General features: G+C 44.7%; 1 protein-coding gene and 1 long non-coding RNA gene across 4 annotated transcripts in view; one reads left to right on the forward strand and one right to left on the reverse strand.

Moving 5' to 3' along the window:
• The window catches only part of DLGAP4 (DLG associated protein 4), a 124,820-nt gene that overhangs the window by 58,418 nt on the left and 52,315 nt on the right, over window positions 1–14,087 (reverse strand). The window contains exon 1 of one of the 3 annotated variants that reach the window (XM_066622830.1): window positions 4,158–4,540. The exons of the other annotated variants lie outside the window; for them this stretch is intronic. Coding sequence (XP_066478927.1) covers window positions 4,158–4,188 — 31 coding nt within the window. The 5' untranslated portion in view covers window positions 4,189–4,540. Of the gene's footprint in view, window positions 1–4,157; window positions 4,541–14,087 lie in introns of those variants that run through there. 3 annotated transcript variants of the gene reach the window in all.
• The window catches only part of LOC136647352 (uncharacterized), a 36,439-nt gene continuing 27,115 nt past the window's right edge, over window positions 4,764–14,087 (forward strand). Inside the window, exon 1 of the long non-coding RNA XR_010794279.1 lies at window positions 4,764–5,072. This is a non-coding gene — a long non-coding RNA (uncharacterized lncRNA). The remainder of the gene's footprint in view (window positions 5,073–14,087) is intronic.

Genomic DNA, 14,087 nt, shown 5'->3' on the forward strand with positions numbered 1-14,087 from the left:
TGAATTGGCCTTTTCAGCCACACTAGACGCTGTTCCAGAACCACCATTCAGAGCGCGATACCATAGTCTTTCGAGACTGAAGGTTGCCAACAACAGGATAGCAGCAGGACTTCCACAACTTTTTACAGTAATCAAGTCATTTTACATACATCAACAGCCCAATCTAACATAAATCCCTGCACTGCAATGCAGTGGTACAGGCTTGGGCTATACTGCATCCTCTTTGGGATAAGAGGACATTTTTCCCCTTGCCCCAGGGTAAGCCTCAGCAATTGCAGTGGGTCAACCTGGACCTGTGCCAGCAATATCAGGCCCTGTGCTATTGCAAAGCACTTTATGGCACTTTTACAACAGCACGCAACGGCAGAACGCACATTCTGCCAGTGCAGCCCCTCATTAATATTGGACCATAAGTAATCTTTAAAAGCCTCTGTAAAATACGCTAGTATTATTATTCTTATATTGCAGACTCGGGACAGAGGCCAAAAGTAGTTTGTCAGAGATGAAATTTGAATTAGAAGCTACACGACTCGTATCATTAATCATTTCTCATTTTGTCCTCTTCAGTTTAAAGAACTGAGGGTACTGTACACCATTAAAACAAGCTCTGTAACAGACATCCAAGAAAATGGTTGCAACCTTCATGTCCAAGTATCATTTGACCAACTTCTCTCACAGCTATGTCATCTGCAAGTTTGTTACAGATTACCATGAAACACCTCAACCAGAGCATTTCTCAACTCATGAGGCATTTAACAACACTCAGACACCAGAATGAAGCAAAGTTAAATACCTAAAGCATAAGAAAAAAATAACATACTCCATGAAGAATATTGTTCAGTAGCCGGAACCTTTGGATAGCCACATAATTCCACATCCCTGATTTAGTTTCAGGCAGAAATAAGAGTGTTACCAACACTTCCTGAACACTCTGGTACCCCTGAACAGCCTTTAAAGTACCAATCTGACTTCAAATGCTGACCCAGCTTGACCCAGCTTTGTTTACATGATGGACAAAGTTTAGATTCAGGTTTCACTAAATATCTGAGTTCTTGGCACATATTCACAGAGCTTTATTTTTCCAAGCCACTGATTCGCAAACTTTTTCTAGCATTTCAATATCTAGGGGAACACATTAATCTCCAAGAGCTCTTAAATCCTACAGCTCCATTTCCTATACACCTTTTAGCTGCTTACTGAATTAGAAGTGCGATTTTTCAGTGATAACAAAAACACACCACTTTCTGCACTTCTCATTTTTGTAAAAAAAAAAACCCACCAAAATCAGAAAAAATTAAACCATTTTCTAACAGCTAATTGACTGTGTAATGACTGCATCTGCGGACACAATACCGTCTATATCACCTACCTAGTACATTCTTAAAGCTATTATAATTCATCAAACTGCGCCTTTGAAATAAAATACATAACACTGTTTTCTGCATGTTTTCCTTGGAAAAAATGAAATCTGCAAAAAATAAAAATGTTTAAGAACACCTCTATGTACAATGTGCACACACAGCAGAGAAGATAGACTGATATTTCCTTCAGTTCCTACACAGAAAGTCTGAATGGCTTTAGATGGATTTCTGAGCACAGAAGAACTGGGAACAAAGAGTTTGAGCACTCTTCCTCTGGTCATTTTCCATGGCCCACAGGAATGCTCTTGCTGTAGTGTAGATAATTAAACTTGCAGAAGATGTGCTAAGAGCCCAATCCTATGCCTGTCTACTCTCTGATAAGTGTGGATAGGACTGCAGCCTCAGACAAAGAGCATGTCATCATTTCTGAAGTAAATATCTGGCATTGTGACACCTGTTCTGAAAGGACCAACCCTTTATTCTATGGATCTGTTATGTCATCAGGATTACTTGCCAATCCATGCTCACCAAGCATTTTCCTCTTTACCATGAGAGCACATTCATGTCCTTGAAATCTTTAGTCTATGTTCATACAAAAACAATAAGCAATCTGAAAGGCCAGCTTTATTCGGTAGCCATTCGCTACCTTCACTGATCTTCTCATGAGGAAAGCATAGGCCAGGGATTACTCAGCAAGAAAGTATCCTGCCCAATTAAGGACTCATTAGTTTGAGATAAGCAGTACTTCAGGTATTCTTTCTACAGTGTATTTATTGCAGTGCTTTCAGTTGTTGTGGTTGTCAAGTGGATACCTTCGTATGGAAACCAGTTCATGTAAAAGCAAGCCCATGGGATGCAAATGTTTGGAAGGAGAGGTTTTTCTTCAGTAGGAGAGACAGAATAATGCATTTTACTGGGTATACTTATGCCTCTCAAATGTAGCAGTACACAGATGACAGGGCAGACAGTTTAATTTTAGGATCACATGTATCCCCAGAGAATTTTTCATGAGTAAGGCTGACAGGGTGGAAAATATTTGTGTGAATGTTGGCAGCTGGGGGAGGGGGAAGAAGGAGTAGAAATTTCACATCCAGATTCCTCAGGGTGGCAGAGCTGTGGGCATTTTGCTCATATCCACCTCTCAGACTACATGTGTTCACAAATGTCATCCTACTGTCAATTTTTAAAAGCAGTCACTGACTTTACAGAGTCAGGATGATACACTTAAAGGAAAATTTTATACTTCAGTTAACCTTTTGAAAAGACACTGTACTGGAAAGTCCTTTTCCTGTTGGAAATTGGTTTGCACCACACAACTGCTTTTTCTTCTAATGTTCTTCATTAGAGTTGCCTAGCAATCTTAATTAGCAGAATCTTACTGATTTCACTCCCAGCCAGCTTTCTTTAATCCTGCAAGGGAGAAATGGTGTCCTTTCATGCCATCTTTTCCTCTGTTTTGTAGTGTGTGAAGTGAAAGCAATTTAGATTGCAATCCTAACCACATTTACCTGGGAGTAAGACCCATGGACCGTAATGGGACTTACTTCTGAGTAGACATGCCTAGGATTGGGCTGTAAGTCCCATGGAGTCCATGAAGCTCACTCCCATGAAAGTGTGGATAGGATTGCAGCCTAAGTAAGTAGCATTTTTAATAAAAGTAAGAAAACCTTCCAAATTTTCTGGTAGCCTTTGGCAGCCACCCTGAAAGGATACATCTAAATTCTGACTATGCACGCTAATGGCAAGTTTTTCTTTTTAAAGCTAGCCCAAACACGTGTGAAGCAGATTGTCAAAATTTCGAAAGTCACGGAAGTCATAAACACCAGTGACATTAAGGAAAGCCTAGCTGATTAACTGCCAATCTGTGTCATTTCATTACTCGAGTGAAAGGCAAATGCACACAAGGCTCACATTTAAGCAGGGCACAGTATAAATATAGAAAAAATAAAATGATATCATTTCCTGTCATGATCTGAAATGCTGGAGGCGATAATACAATCGATAAATATATCATAGTTAAAGAGACAACCATCTGTATCAAGTGCAGAGCCATGCACTGAGGAGAAGGGGACTTGGGTGCCCAAACGACGGATGCAAACCACTTTCAAGCTCTGGGTTTAGGATTGGCAAGGATGGGGGGGGGGAGCAGTAGAAAGCTAAGGGCCCAATCCTATCCAATTTTCCAGTGCTGGTGCAGTTGTGCCAGTGGGGTGTGTGCCACATCCTGTAGTGGAGGGGCAGTCACTGGGGTCTTCTTAAGGTATGAGAACTTGTGTTCCCTTATCACAAGGCCGCACTGTGGTTACATTGGAGCTGGAAATTTGAATAGGATTGGTCCATAAGGGTGCAATCTTATGCGTGGCTACTCAGAAGTAAGTCCCATTTCATCCAATGGTTCTTACTCCCAGGAAAATGCGTATAGGATCGCAGCCTCCTTCACCCAGCAAGCCGCTCATCGTACCCGCCCAACCCTATTCATGTCTACTCAGAAGTAAGTCCCATCAGAGTCAATGGGGCTTACTTCCAGGAAAGTGTGGATAGGATTGGGCCGTTACTCAGGGCATCCCGAAAGCAATTCGCTCGCAACAGGAAATGGGAATCCCCCCCCCCCCCGCACTGAAAGGCACACAGGCTGTGTGCACCAGAAACGCATTCAAATGACAGCTGAGCCGGACAAACCGAGACACAATCACAGCCGCCAGGATGAGAAGCACAACCTTGCGCAGCCACCCCCAGTTTGCATGCCATCGGGACCCCCCCCATAAAAAGCAACCCCCAGAATTCTGTAACACTCACATTGTTGAAAGAGCTCCAGACACAAAGCCATGATAGACACAAGGGGGGGGGCTGGAGAGAGAGGGAAGAGAGGGGGAGAGAGATGGAGAGGCAGGAGGCTCTTCCTGGCGCCCGGCAGGAGGAATCCAGAGCGGACAGGCGGGCAGGCAGAGCCGGGTCCACCCTGCGCGTGGAGGAGACAAACAGCTCCTGGACGAGGAAGAAAGGAGGGTGGGTGGGTGATGGATGGATGGATGGGCCGGAGAGGCAGAGCCGGGCCTGCCTCTGGGAGATCCGGGCGGGCGAGGACCAGCGGCAGCCTCTGCCCAGGACGATCCACCCGGGGCTGCAAAGACACAAAGTAACCGAGCCTCCCTCCGCGCAGGCAGCGGCGGCACCAGCAGCAGCAACACACTCACCCTCCTCCCTCACTCCGCCAGCCCCATCCGCTCCTGCTCCGCTCTTCCAAGGGGAGGAGCATCTGGGTGCAAGCCCTGGTTCTCCACGCCCACCTTCCCCGGGGCTGCGGCTGGAGAGGGGCAGCCGAAGAGGACGCTCCCGGGCGGCGCGCAAGAGCGCACGGGCAGAGCTGGCTGGCTGGAGAAGGCGGCTGCGCTCCGCGGGGGAGGAAGCCTTGGCCCCGCTGCCAGTGGGAGGGAAGGGGAGGGCCGGCTCTGCGCGGCACCGAGCCCCTCCGCCAAGCCAGGGAGGGAAGAAGGAAGGGCGGGCGGGCAGACTGAGCCTCTCCAGCTCGCAAGCGCCCTCCGCCTTCGCGCAGCGCGGCCAAACCAGTTCCAGCTAGTATCCCGCACATGCTCACTACGCGCTCCTCGCCCTCTGCTGCTGGGGGCGTGTAGAGGAGAGCCCAGCCTTGCCTGGCGGCGGCGGCGACAAAAGAGGAGGAGAAGGAGGGGGCCGCCAGTGGAAAGCCGGCAGGTACCAGGGGGCACAGCATTGGCACCCCCGTGGCGCAGGCTTGCGGGAAGGCTGCCTTGCAAGAGGGAGGGCTCTGCAATCGCAGGCAGATGGCCAACGGGGGCGGTACGTGGAGGGGGCACCGGCAGCAGCAGATGGCGAGGAAGAAAGACACCCCCCCCACACACACACACACACAAGGCTCCCCAAATACCTCTGGCTCCAAGCGAGGGGCGCATTTCATTGCACAGATTTCCAGTGGCGTAGCTGGGGGGGGCAAAGCACTAAGTTTTGCAGGGAGCCTCGCCCCGGTGTGCAAGGGGACCCTCCCTTTCGGAGCCATTCCGGGCATTCGCCTCCGTTTTGCTCCCCCCGCCCGGAATGGCTCCGAAAGGGAGGGGCCCCTTGCACACTGGGGTGAGGCTCCCTGCAGAACTTAGTGCTTTGCCCCCACCTCTCGCTACGCCACTACGTTGCACAGTTTCCCAACCCTGTGTCCGTCTCATCCAGATAGAGAAGACGCCTGCTTTAAATGTCCCAGTATCAGTTCTGGATGCTAATTTTTGTCGTCGCCGCCCCAGGAGTCTAGAGGAGATTAACTGGGAGAGTCCTGCTGAACTGGAACCCCCAACTCAAACACCAGTTCAGAGGATCTTTCAGTGAATCCAAACCTGAACCCTCCCCCCTCCAAAAAAACCCCAACCAATCTCTTGGTTGCCTTGAAACTGAACCTGAGCGCAAAGTGGTACCAGGTTCAAAATCAGGCACTTTGTGTTCAATAGCTTGATTAACTTTTTACTTAATGTTTGAATATCGTGTAAAAAAAAAAAAATCTGTATGTTATGTTGGTGTCTGTAAAAATGTAAAAGAAAGAGAAAACTTTTTTTTTCCTCTTATGTCATTGAGGGCTCAATCCTATTCAAATTTCCAGGGCTGATGCAGCTGCAAGGTTAGGGAACAACTTTCTTTTACCCTGAGGAGGCGACTGTGCCTGTCCCCCACCGCAGAATGCTGTGCACACCCCACTGGCATGGCTGCATCAGCTCTGGAAAGTTGGATAGATTGAGCCCTGAATTGTACTAAGTTTATGAGGTTACATTGTAAGTGGAAGAGTTTAAGGGCCCAACCCTATCCAATTTTCCAGGGACGGTGCAGTGGTCTCAGTGGTATGTGAGCTGCATCCTTTGGTGGGGAGGCAGTCACAGAGACCACCTCAAGGTAAGGGAACATTTGTTCCCTTTCATCCGGGCTGCATTGCCCGGAAAGTTGGATAGAATTGGGCCCTAAGTTTTTCTTCATGCTGTGTAAATAGAGATGAACTTTAAAAGAACTGAGTTCCATTGCATTCAAGTTTTGCAGTCATTTTGACTACCTTGGGACCAATTTCAGACACCTCTTTTGATGTAATGATCTTGGTGGTAATTTTATGATCTGACATGTCACTGACAAGTAGCAAGACTGGCCATCTTCTTGAAAACTATTTGAAGCTGCTTTTACTGTTAGGAGGCAGTGAGCTATAGTTTCACCATGTGTCTCTAACTAGTCAGAGCTTTCACTATGTAATCACTTCCATTTCATAGCATCTTAATCAGGGCATATATGTTTCACTCAGTCATCTGAATCTACCCTCAGTCAGAAGAGAGAGATGAATATGTTGGAAGGATGATTGAAGGGAATTTGCAGTAAGGGACCCAAGGATAGACCATGAACATATTCTGGTGAGACCAAAGTCCACCTGTTCCTACTTTTCTTTTTGAACAGACATCAAGCAGGGCATGAAGGCACAGCCTTCCTCTGACTTGTTTCCAGCAGGTGATAGAACTGCTTTTGTAAATGGCTTCATTTAGTTCTCTTAGATATTATCTCACTGTCTACATACTTAAAATCTCAGCAAGCATGAGAACGGAAAGATAAAGTGACAAAACCTGCTTTACAGCAGAAAGTCAAAAAAGGGCCCAGGACATATTGTCTATATGACTATGTGATAACATTGTCATGTAATCTGAACATCAAAAAGCTTCTTGGGGAAAAGCAATAAGAATTAATTTTAAAATAATGAATGCTATAATGGGGGGGGGGAAGGATTTTGAATTAGATAAAGTTTATATAGGAGAAATTTAGCTAGTAATGTTTGGGCTATCAGCGTATTTTGCGTCGCAGGTTTCATATAAGGATCTTTATATACAACTAAAGTTACAGTATATGTGTTTTTATACGTAGAGCTAGAAAGCACATTAAAATAAGAGTAGAGACATTTTGTAGCATAACAGCTTGTTTAGTAATTTTCAAAACTAAGAGTGAACTACAAACACTTGTTTCACTGCACTGTAGCAACATCAAGATGTTTTAATACATCAGTGTATTAAAGTTTTTGTTTTTTTTAAACAAGTGATTCATTTGTGATTTCTTCACCCTATTTGGGGGAGGCATTCTATATTTTTTATAAACATTTGGTTCTAAAAATTTGTCTAAAAACTCCTTGATCTGATAATATGTACCATGGTCCATGGTATCCATGGTCTGGTAGCTTTATTTAAAGATGCATTAGATTACTATTTTGCTAAGTGATTAAAACTAATGAAGGTTCCTTGATGGTCCTACATTATGGTTGATTCTGTTTGATTTTTTGGTAATTGACTGGTTGACATGTATATACATGCTCATTTTTTAAAAATCGGTTGCTTTGCTGAAATAAGCATCTTCTATAAGTAATGCCTATTCTAAACTCTTGTCATTTTAATTTGTCTTGTAGTCTTTCCTTCTATGAAAAGCTTGTTGATATGTGAAACTGACTGGGACACTATAAGAGCATTGACCTACGAAGAAATACTTTTGCACCTCTTATAGGTTTGCACTACAGTATTTTAATTTAAATTGATTCAGTCCTCTTTCTGGTAGTAGAGGTTGCAATTAACCTGATTTAATGTATAAATATGGCTGACCAACAGAGTCAAATGGAGTGTCCCAGTACATGTGGAAATGGCATTTCCAGCTTTGTTGACAGTAATAAAGTGGGCTTTGTGGCCTGGCAGGTAACTTTGTTCTCTGAGCTGGGTCAGACAGGAAGCATATGCATATTGCTTGCTATTCAAAATGGCCAGTTAATGCTGTGATTTATTTATGACCCCTGATTATGCTACTGCTCGGCAGAGGCACCCAAGGATTGGCTTTTAAGGGATATCAGAATGCAGTGGACAGACTACCTGGTCTTTCTCCCCCAAAGTAAGCACTAATTTGCTCCTTGGCTTTTGTCTAGATTCCATAAGTGGCAGTATTATACATTCATCAATCCGATCAAGTTTTAAAAAATTAAATAGACAGGTAAGAGACCTTGGTATGGCTCCAACAATCCTTTTATCAGTATAGACTAGAACACGAACACACACACACACACACACAGGGGAAGGCATATTGTACTATGCAATCTTAGGAAGGGTGGTGGAGTACTCTTTGTTGTTTTTGGTTGTGCAAATACTCAGAATAGTTATTTTCTGCTTTTTACAGATGGTAACAACTATTCTGAGTTTCAATAATTAATACAGAGTGGGTTGCTTGCACCCTGTCTGATGTAGGCTTCATTATGACTTTAATAAAAATGTGCGTGGAGTCTTTCTGCTGCCTTCTCCCACTTCTCTGAACTAGGCCTTGCAAACCACCAATTCAATGTAGCCATGGTCCCCTGGCAGTAGCTCCACCATTCTGGAGACATAATATCGCACAACATGGGTAGAACTTGCTACAGTGCCACCAAAGTGAGAGTCAGCTCAGAGGCACAATGAAAATGCATGAAAATAGGATTATCTAAAATAGAGTATTCCAAGCAGTTAAAAACAAAACAAACAGAAAACCTTCTGAGAGAAAAACCTGCAGAGATGAAGTCTTGCTGGTTAAATACACATTCTCCTCCTCCTGATAATGGTATATGGGTGAAATGAACTCTGGGTAGAATCCACTATTGCCTCTTTCACTTGCTGTGCTTTCTAAGATGAACTGTACCCATTCCCCCCCACCCCCCCAAGAAGCAGAAACTGCAGAGGAGGAAGAGAAGGAACAGTGTTTTAACCTGCCTTGAGGGCTTCTCAGCAGGTAGAAAGGTGGCATATCAATGCCCAAATAAAAAAATGTCTAAAACAGTCTTATTTTTCTAATTCCATACTCATAACCAATATAGCTTCTCGCATTGTATTTGCCACAGGTAGCAGTTGTTCCGATGTCTGTCAGAAAGCAAGCTCATAACACCCCTTCTGAAAGAATGCATCTTCATGCAAATTTGCAGGATAATAATTAGTTCCTGCAATTTTTAACTGCTGCCTTGGGTGGTTAGATTTTATGTTTAGGCCCCCCATATTTAGACACTGTAATGATCAGATACTTTTTTCACAGTAGCTGTGGTTTCACTATAGTGCAACATTCCCACCTGCCCCAAATATAATACACTTAGGTTCTGGATTCTGGAGTGGTGCCTTGAGCAGCTGTAGTGCTCTTTTAGCATCAGGGTGTGGGAAGGTATGCATTGGAATGAAAGTGAGAGTTTCTTGGTGCGTGTCTGTGGGTGACAACCCACTATAATCAATATATAAACAGCTGCGGAGCGTGAGAAGCAACCAGCAAGCAATGACTCATGAGAATGAGTGGAGAAGAAAGATACTAAGGCGATAAAGTGATCTTTATTAGACCAACTTAGATTGTGTAGGAGTGTGCACCGATTTAAGCTTCACAGGATTTTCTAGGTAGAATTCAATGATCAGAGATTGTGCCTGAGTTTTGTGAAATACCTACATCACTGGGTATAGTAAAACAAATTGCATAACCTACTTTGTATCTCTTATCCTCTGGGTTACAGTGACCACTATTGAATACAAAGAAGAAAGCTACAAAGTTGGAAAACCATATCTACTATAATAGATGCAGATAAAGCAAAATCTCCATATATTCTACATTTTCCTATCTTCATAAAATAATGAATTACTGGAATGAAAATTTGTGTAAATATATATCTTTTAAAATGTATATTTGGATCGTGAGCAGTTAATACAAATCTGGGTCATGCAATGGTTCCCAAACTGTGAGCCGGGGCTGCCTGGAGAGCCATGGAAACCAGCCAGGGGAGACGTGGAATCCTTGCGAAAAACCTGCCACCGTATACAATGTATAGCCCTAAAAGGAAGCCATGGCCAATGGCCCAATAGGTCAAGGGAGCTGCCAGTCGAAAACGTTTGAGAATCACTGCTCCCAATCTAAGGCTTTCTGTTTTCCAGGGTAGACTCCTAATCATCCAACTGCAGTAATCAGAAAAATGCCAGACATTTTCGTGAAGGGCTTCCAATGTACACAGTTCTAATCCCAACATAAGAGTGCAATTTACTAGTATTTAGAGAGGCTGGATTTAAAGTCACTAGAATGAGATAAAAAGACAGAGCAAGATGGGACCAATGAAATGAACCAGTATATAAGGTTAAAGGAATAGGAATAGTTACTTCCAGATAACAGCAACAATCAGATTATACCTTTGACATAAGTTGCACAACAATGTGCCCTCAGATAAGGAAGGGGGGGGGGAGAACTTTGCTGTAGAGGAGATTGATGTACAGTAGCAGGATTGTCTGTTTGCTTTGGGAGGGGGTTCTACAAAGGCCTTCATGTGCCTGAGAAGAGGGGAAACAATATATGAAAGGGAGCAGATTGCTGTGAGCAAGAAGGGTAGTCTTGCTGTCATGTTCCAGCTTTGTACTCACTCCCATTTTAAAAGAGAATTCCTGCTGCAGTGGTGTAGTTGGAAGTATTAGCTAGTAATTTCTAAAAACCCTTAAAGCAGCGGTTTTTAAACTCTCAGGAAGCGTTTGAACAGTAAGTCTTGGTGGGGCGGAGGGAGGCAGCGATGCAATCCCCAGGATCGCATCACTCGGGGCTGCAGGGGCTTGGTTGGACTTACTAGAGCCTTCTGCAGCCTCCTGGACGTTTCCAAAAGTGAAAGCGAAGTGAAACCAAACGTTGAGTGCAATTGCTCCACTTTCACTTTTAGAAGCTTGGGGAGCCCTGCAAACGCTTCCCATATCCCTGGGAGGCTGCAGGAAGCTCTGGTATGTCCAGTCAAGTCCCTGAAGCTGGGGATTGAATTGCTGCCTTGCCCCCTGCCCACACCCCTTATGGGGGAAGAGGTCAGGGTCTTCAGGCTGGGGCGTTGTGATGCCCCAGTTTGAAAACCAATGAGTTATATGATATGGCCATGAAGGGGGGGGGGGAATGTGTGCCAATCATCATCAGTGATACACACAGACACTAGCCAATGCATGCTTGTGACTCTCTTGCAACCAAAGTGTACGTGGCGCTCCAAACTGCAATGGATGTGCTACCCAGAAGAGAAAAAATAATCACATTTCTCCTTCAGTTTCCAACATAAACATGCCTAACCAGTTCCTAAGCACTGGGATCCCCTGCAACAACTGAGTAACAACTGTACAATTATTGTTCCATATAACAACTGTCTGGAAAGCAAGTGAGCATACGTGGTTATGCACCCACAGTGCCTGCTCAGAGAGGATATCCAGCATGAGCAATTCTTGTGATTTGAACTCAGAACCAGGGCTGGCCCATCCATGAGGCCAACTGAGCTGGTTGCCTCAGGGAGCAGATTGATGGGGAGGGCCCATCGCTGTCCAGCCACTTGCCTCCTCTGCTTCTCTTTCTCCTCATCCTGAGAAAAAATGGGGGGAGGGAATGGCCTGGAAGGGGGAGTGTGGAGGAGAGGAGTTGTGTCCTCTCTACCACATACCCTCCTCCACTCTAGTGCCCTCTTCCTTTTCCAATCCTGGGAGTGAGAGGAAGAAAGGTGGACACATCACCAGGACTAAAAGGAACAGTATTTGTCTACTGGCCACAGGCACTGGGAGATCTTGGGTTGGCCCTGCTCACAGCTGCTTCCATGCATTTGCTGGGATGAATGTACATTGTGAAACATCACAAAGCACATTTTGGTTTTTGAACTGTTTATAAAGCAATGTTGCTATATGAGAGACCAACCAACCAATTTCAGGGATCATAGCAGAGAATAAGGGACAAAATATGAATGTTGAGTACAGCCAGATAATTAACCATGCAATCCTAGGCATGTCTCCTCAGAAGTAAATCCCATTTAATTCATTTCCACTTATTCCCAGGTAAGGATCGCAGCCCAAGCGACCAATTCTGGATTCTGCTATTTGCTTTGGTTCCAGAGGCAAAATTTTTCTGATTTATAGGGACAGCAACATGGGGCCTGTTTGCTGTGTAGGCTGACCACAATAAGGAAAAAAAAAAAAAAGATAGGGCTTATATCTCTTTAAACACAAGCCTAAATGGGAATGTTTCTCTGTCTGACCATGTTTTGCCATTCCAGTAGCATGGGAGAGCACCTGAAAAAGAAGATGTAAAGCTGAACGGAAGAGGGATGCACCCACACCTGCTGGCCTGCAGCACCATTAAAATCCCTATCATCATACCTTGTGAGGCAGCAGACCAGTGCAGGTTCACCTCATGATACATGTAACTCATAGGGATTGCATATGTCAAATGATTGCATTTAGTTTCCCCCACTCTACACAGGTGTGCCCCGAGAGTTCTGGGGGAGGCACAGTTCAGCAGGCAGCACTTTGTCACTGTGGCGGCCAAAGCTGCATCCATGGAAATTTAGTCTGCTTTAGAGCAGCCTTATATTTATTCAATGTTTATCCCACTCTCCTTCCCCAAAGTTGTTTAAGGCAACATCTGGCCCACCCTTTTCTCACGACAATTCTGTAAGACAGGTGAAGCTGAGAGATTGTGTGACTGGCCCAGGATCATCAAGCAAACTGAAGCAAGGTGGAGATTTGAATCCAAGTCTTTCCTGTGGACCTGACTGGTTTATATACAGCTGGGCTTTGGGAGACTTATGTGAAGATCACTTCAAGTTCTGTAGTCATGCAGAAACAGTGGTGTTGCTAGGAAGGTGCAGGGGTGTGTGGGCTGCACCGGGTAACACACATGGAGGGGTTGACACCACTACTGGACAAAATTTTTTAAATCTTGCTATTTTCAGGTAATACCATCAGGTTATATAGAATTCGATGTGTGATTTCGTGCAGAATTTAACGAAACAAACTGTGTTGAAATATCTCTATTCTATCACAAGTTATAGCCAAAACCCAGTGGGGGGCAGGGTAATGGACTATCACCATGTCCACCGCCCAGGGCATTGCACGGGAGGAGGTACATCAAGGGGGTGATGAGCTGGCCTCCTGCATCAGTTAATTCAAATCCTAGTGACACCACTCTGCAGAAAGGACCTACTTATGAGAATTTATGATAAGAACTATGTACGAACTAAATGAACTAACTATTTAGTTAGTTGATTTTTCTCTGTGAACCACTTTGTGAGCTTGTTTGGTTGAAAAGCGGTATATAAATTTTTAAAAAATAATAATATATGAAAATATAAATATTTGTATACCTATATATGAGAACTCCATACTTGCAAGGGGGGGGGGCGGAGAGGTCCAACACACTTGCTATAGGGAACTCTTGTTATAGGAAGGGAACTCTGGGAAGGAGGAAGGAAGAATATACCAGAGAGAGCCTTACTAGAAAAATAAGAGGAAATGCTTGCATCCCATCTGCTTGCATCCCATCTCAGTAGCTGTATTGCCCCTGCCCCCTAGGTGCAGGATGGTTGACCAGTGCTATTGCACCTTCCTCCACTTCCAACATTTCCAGTGTCCAACCACTGCACCACAGAAACCCTGCTCCTATTTGGAATATGTTCACCTGCCTCCAACGTTGTGGCTTTTCATGGCCAGTTGAATGAATAACAAACAGGCAGCCCAGAATGAAACAATGTGCTCTTCCAAATTGCAGCAAAACCTGGGATTACTGTCGATGTCAGCTCCTGTGACCAATCTATAGCAGTTGCAGACATCCAGCTACTTGGAAGTTATTTGGCAGCTCAAGGGTAATGCAACAGATCGACTGAGCAACATAAGGTGGCCAGATGGTCAGAAGGCAGCACAGGCTGGAGACGGAGAC

The sequence above is a fragment of the Tiliqua scincoides genome, chromosome 4 (assembly GCF_035046505.1).
Source record: "Tiliqua scincoides isolate rTilSci1 chromosome 4, rTilSci1.hap2, whole genome shotgun sequence".
NCBI classification, from domain to species: Eukaryota; Metazoa; Chordata; class Lepidosauria; order Squamata; family Scincidae; genus Tiliqua; species Tiliqua scincoides.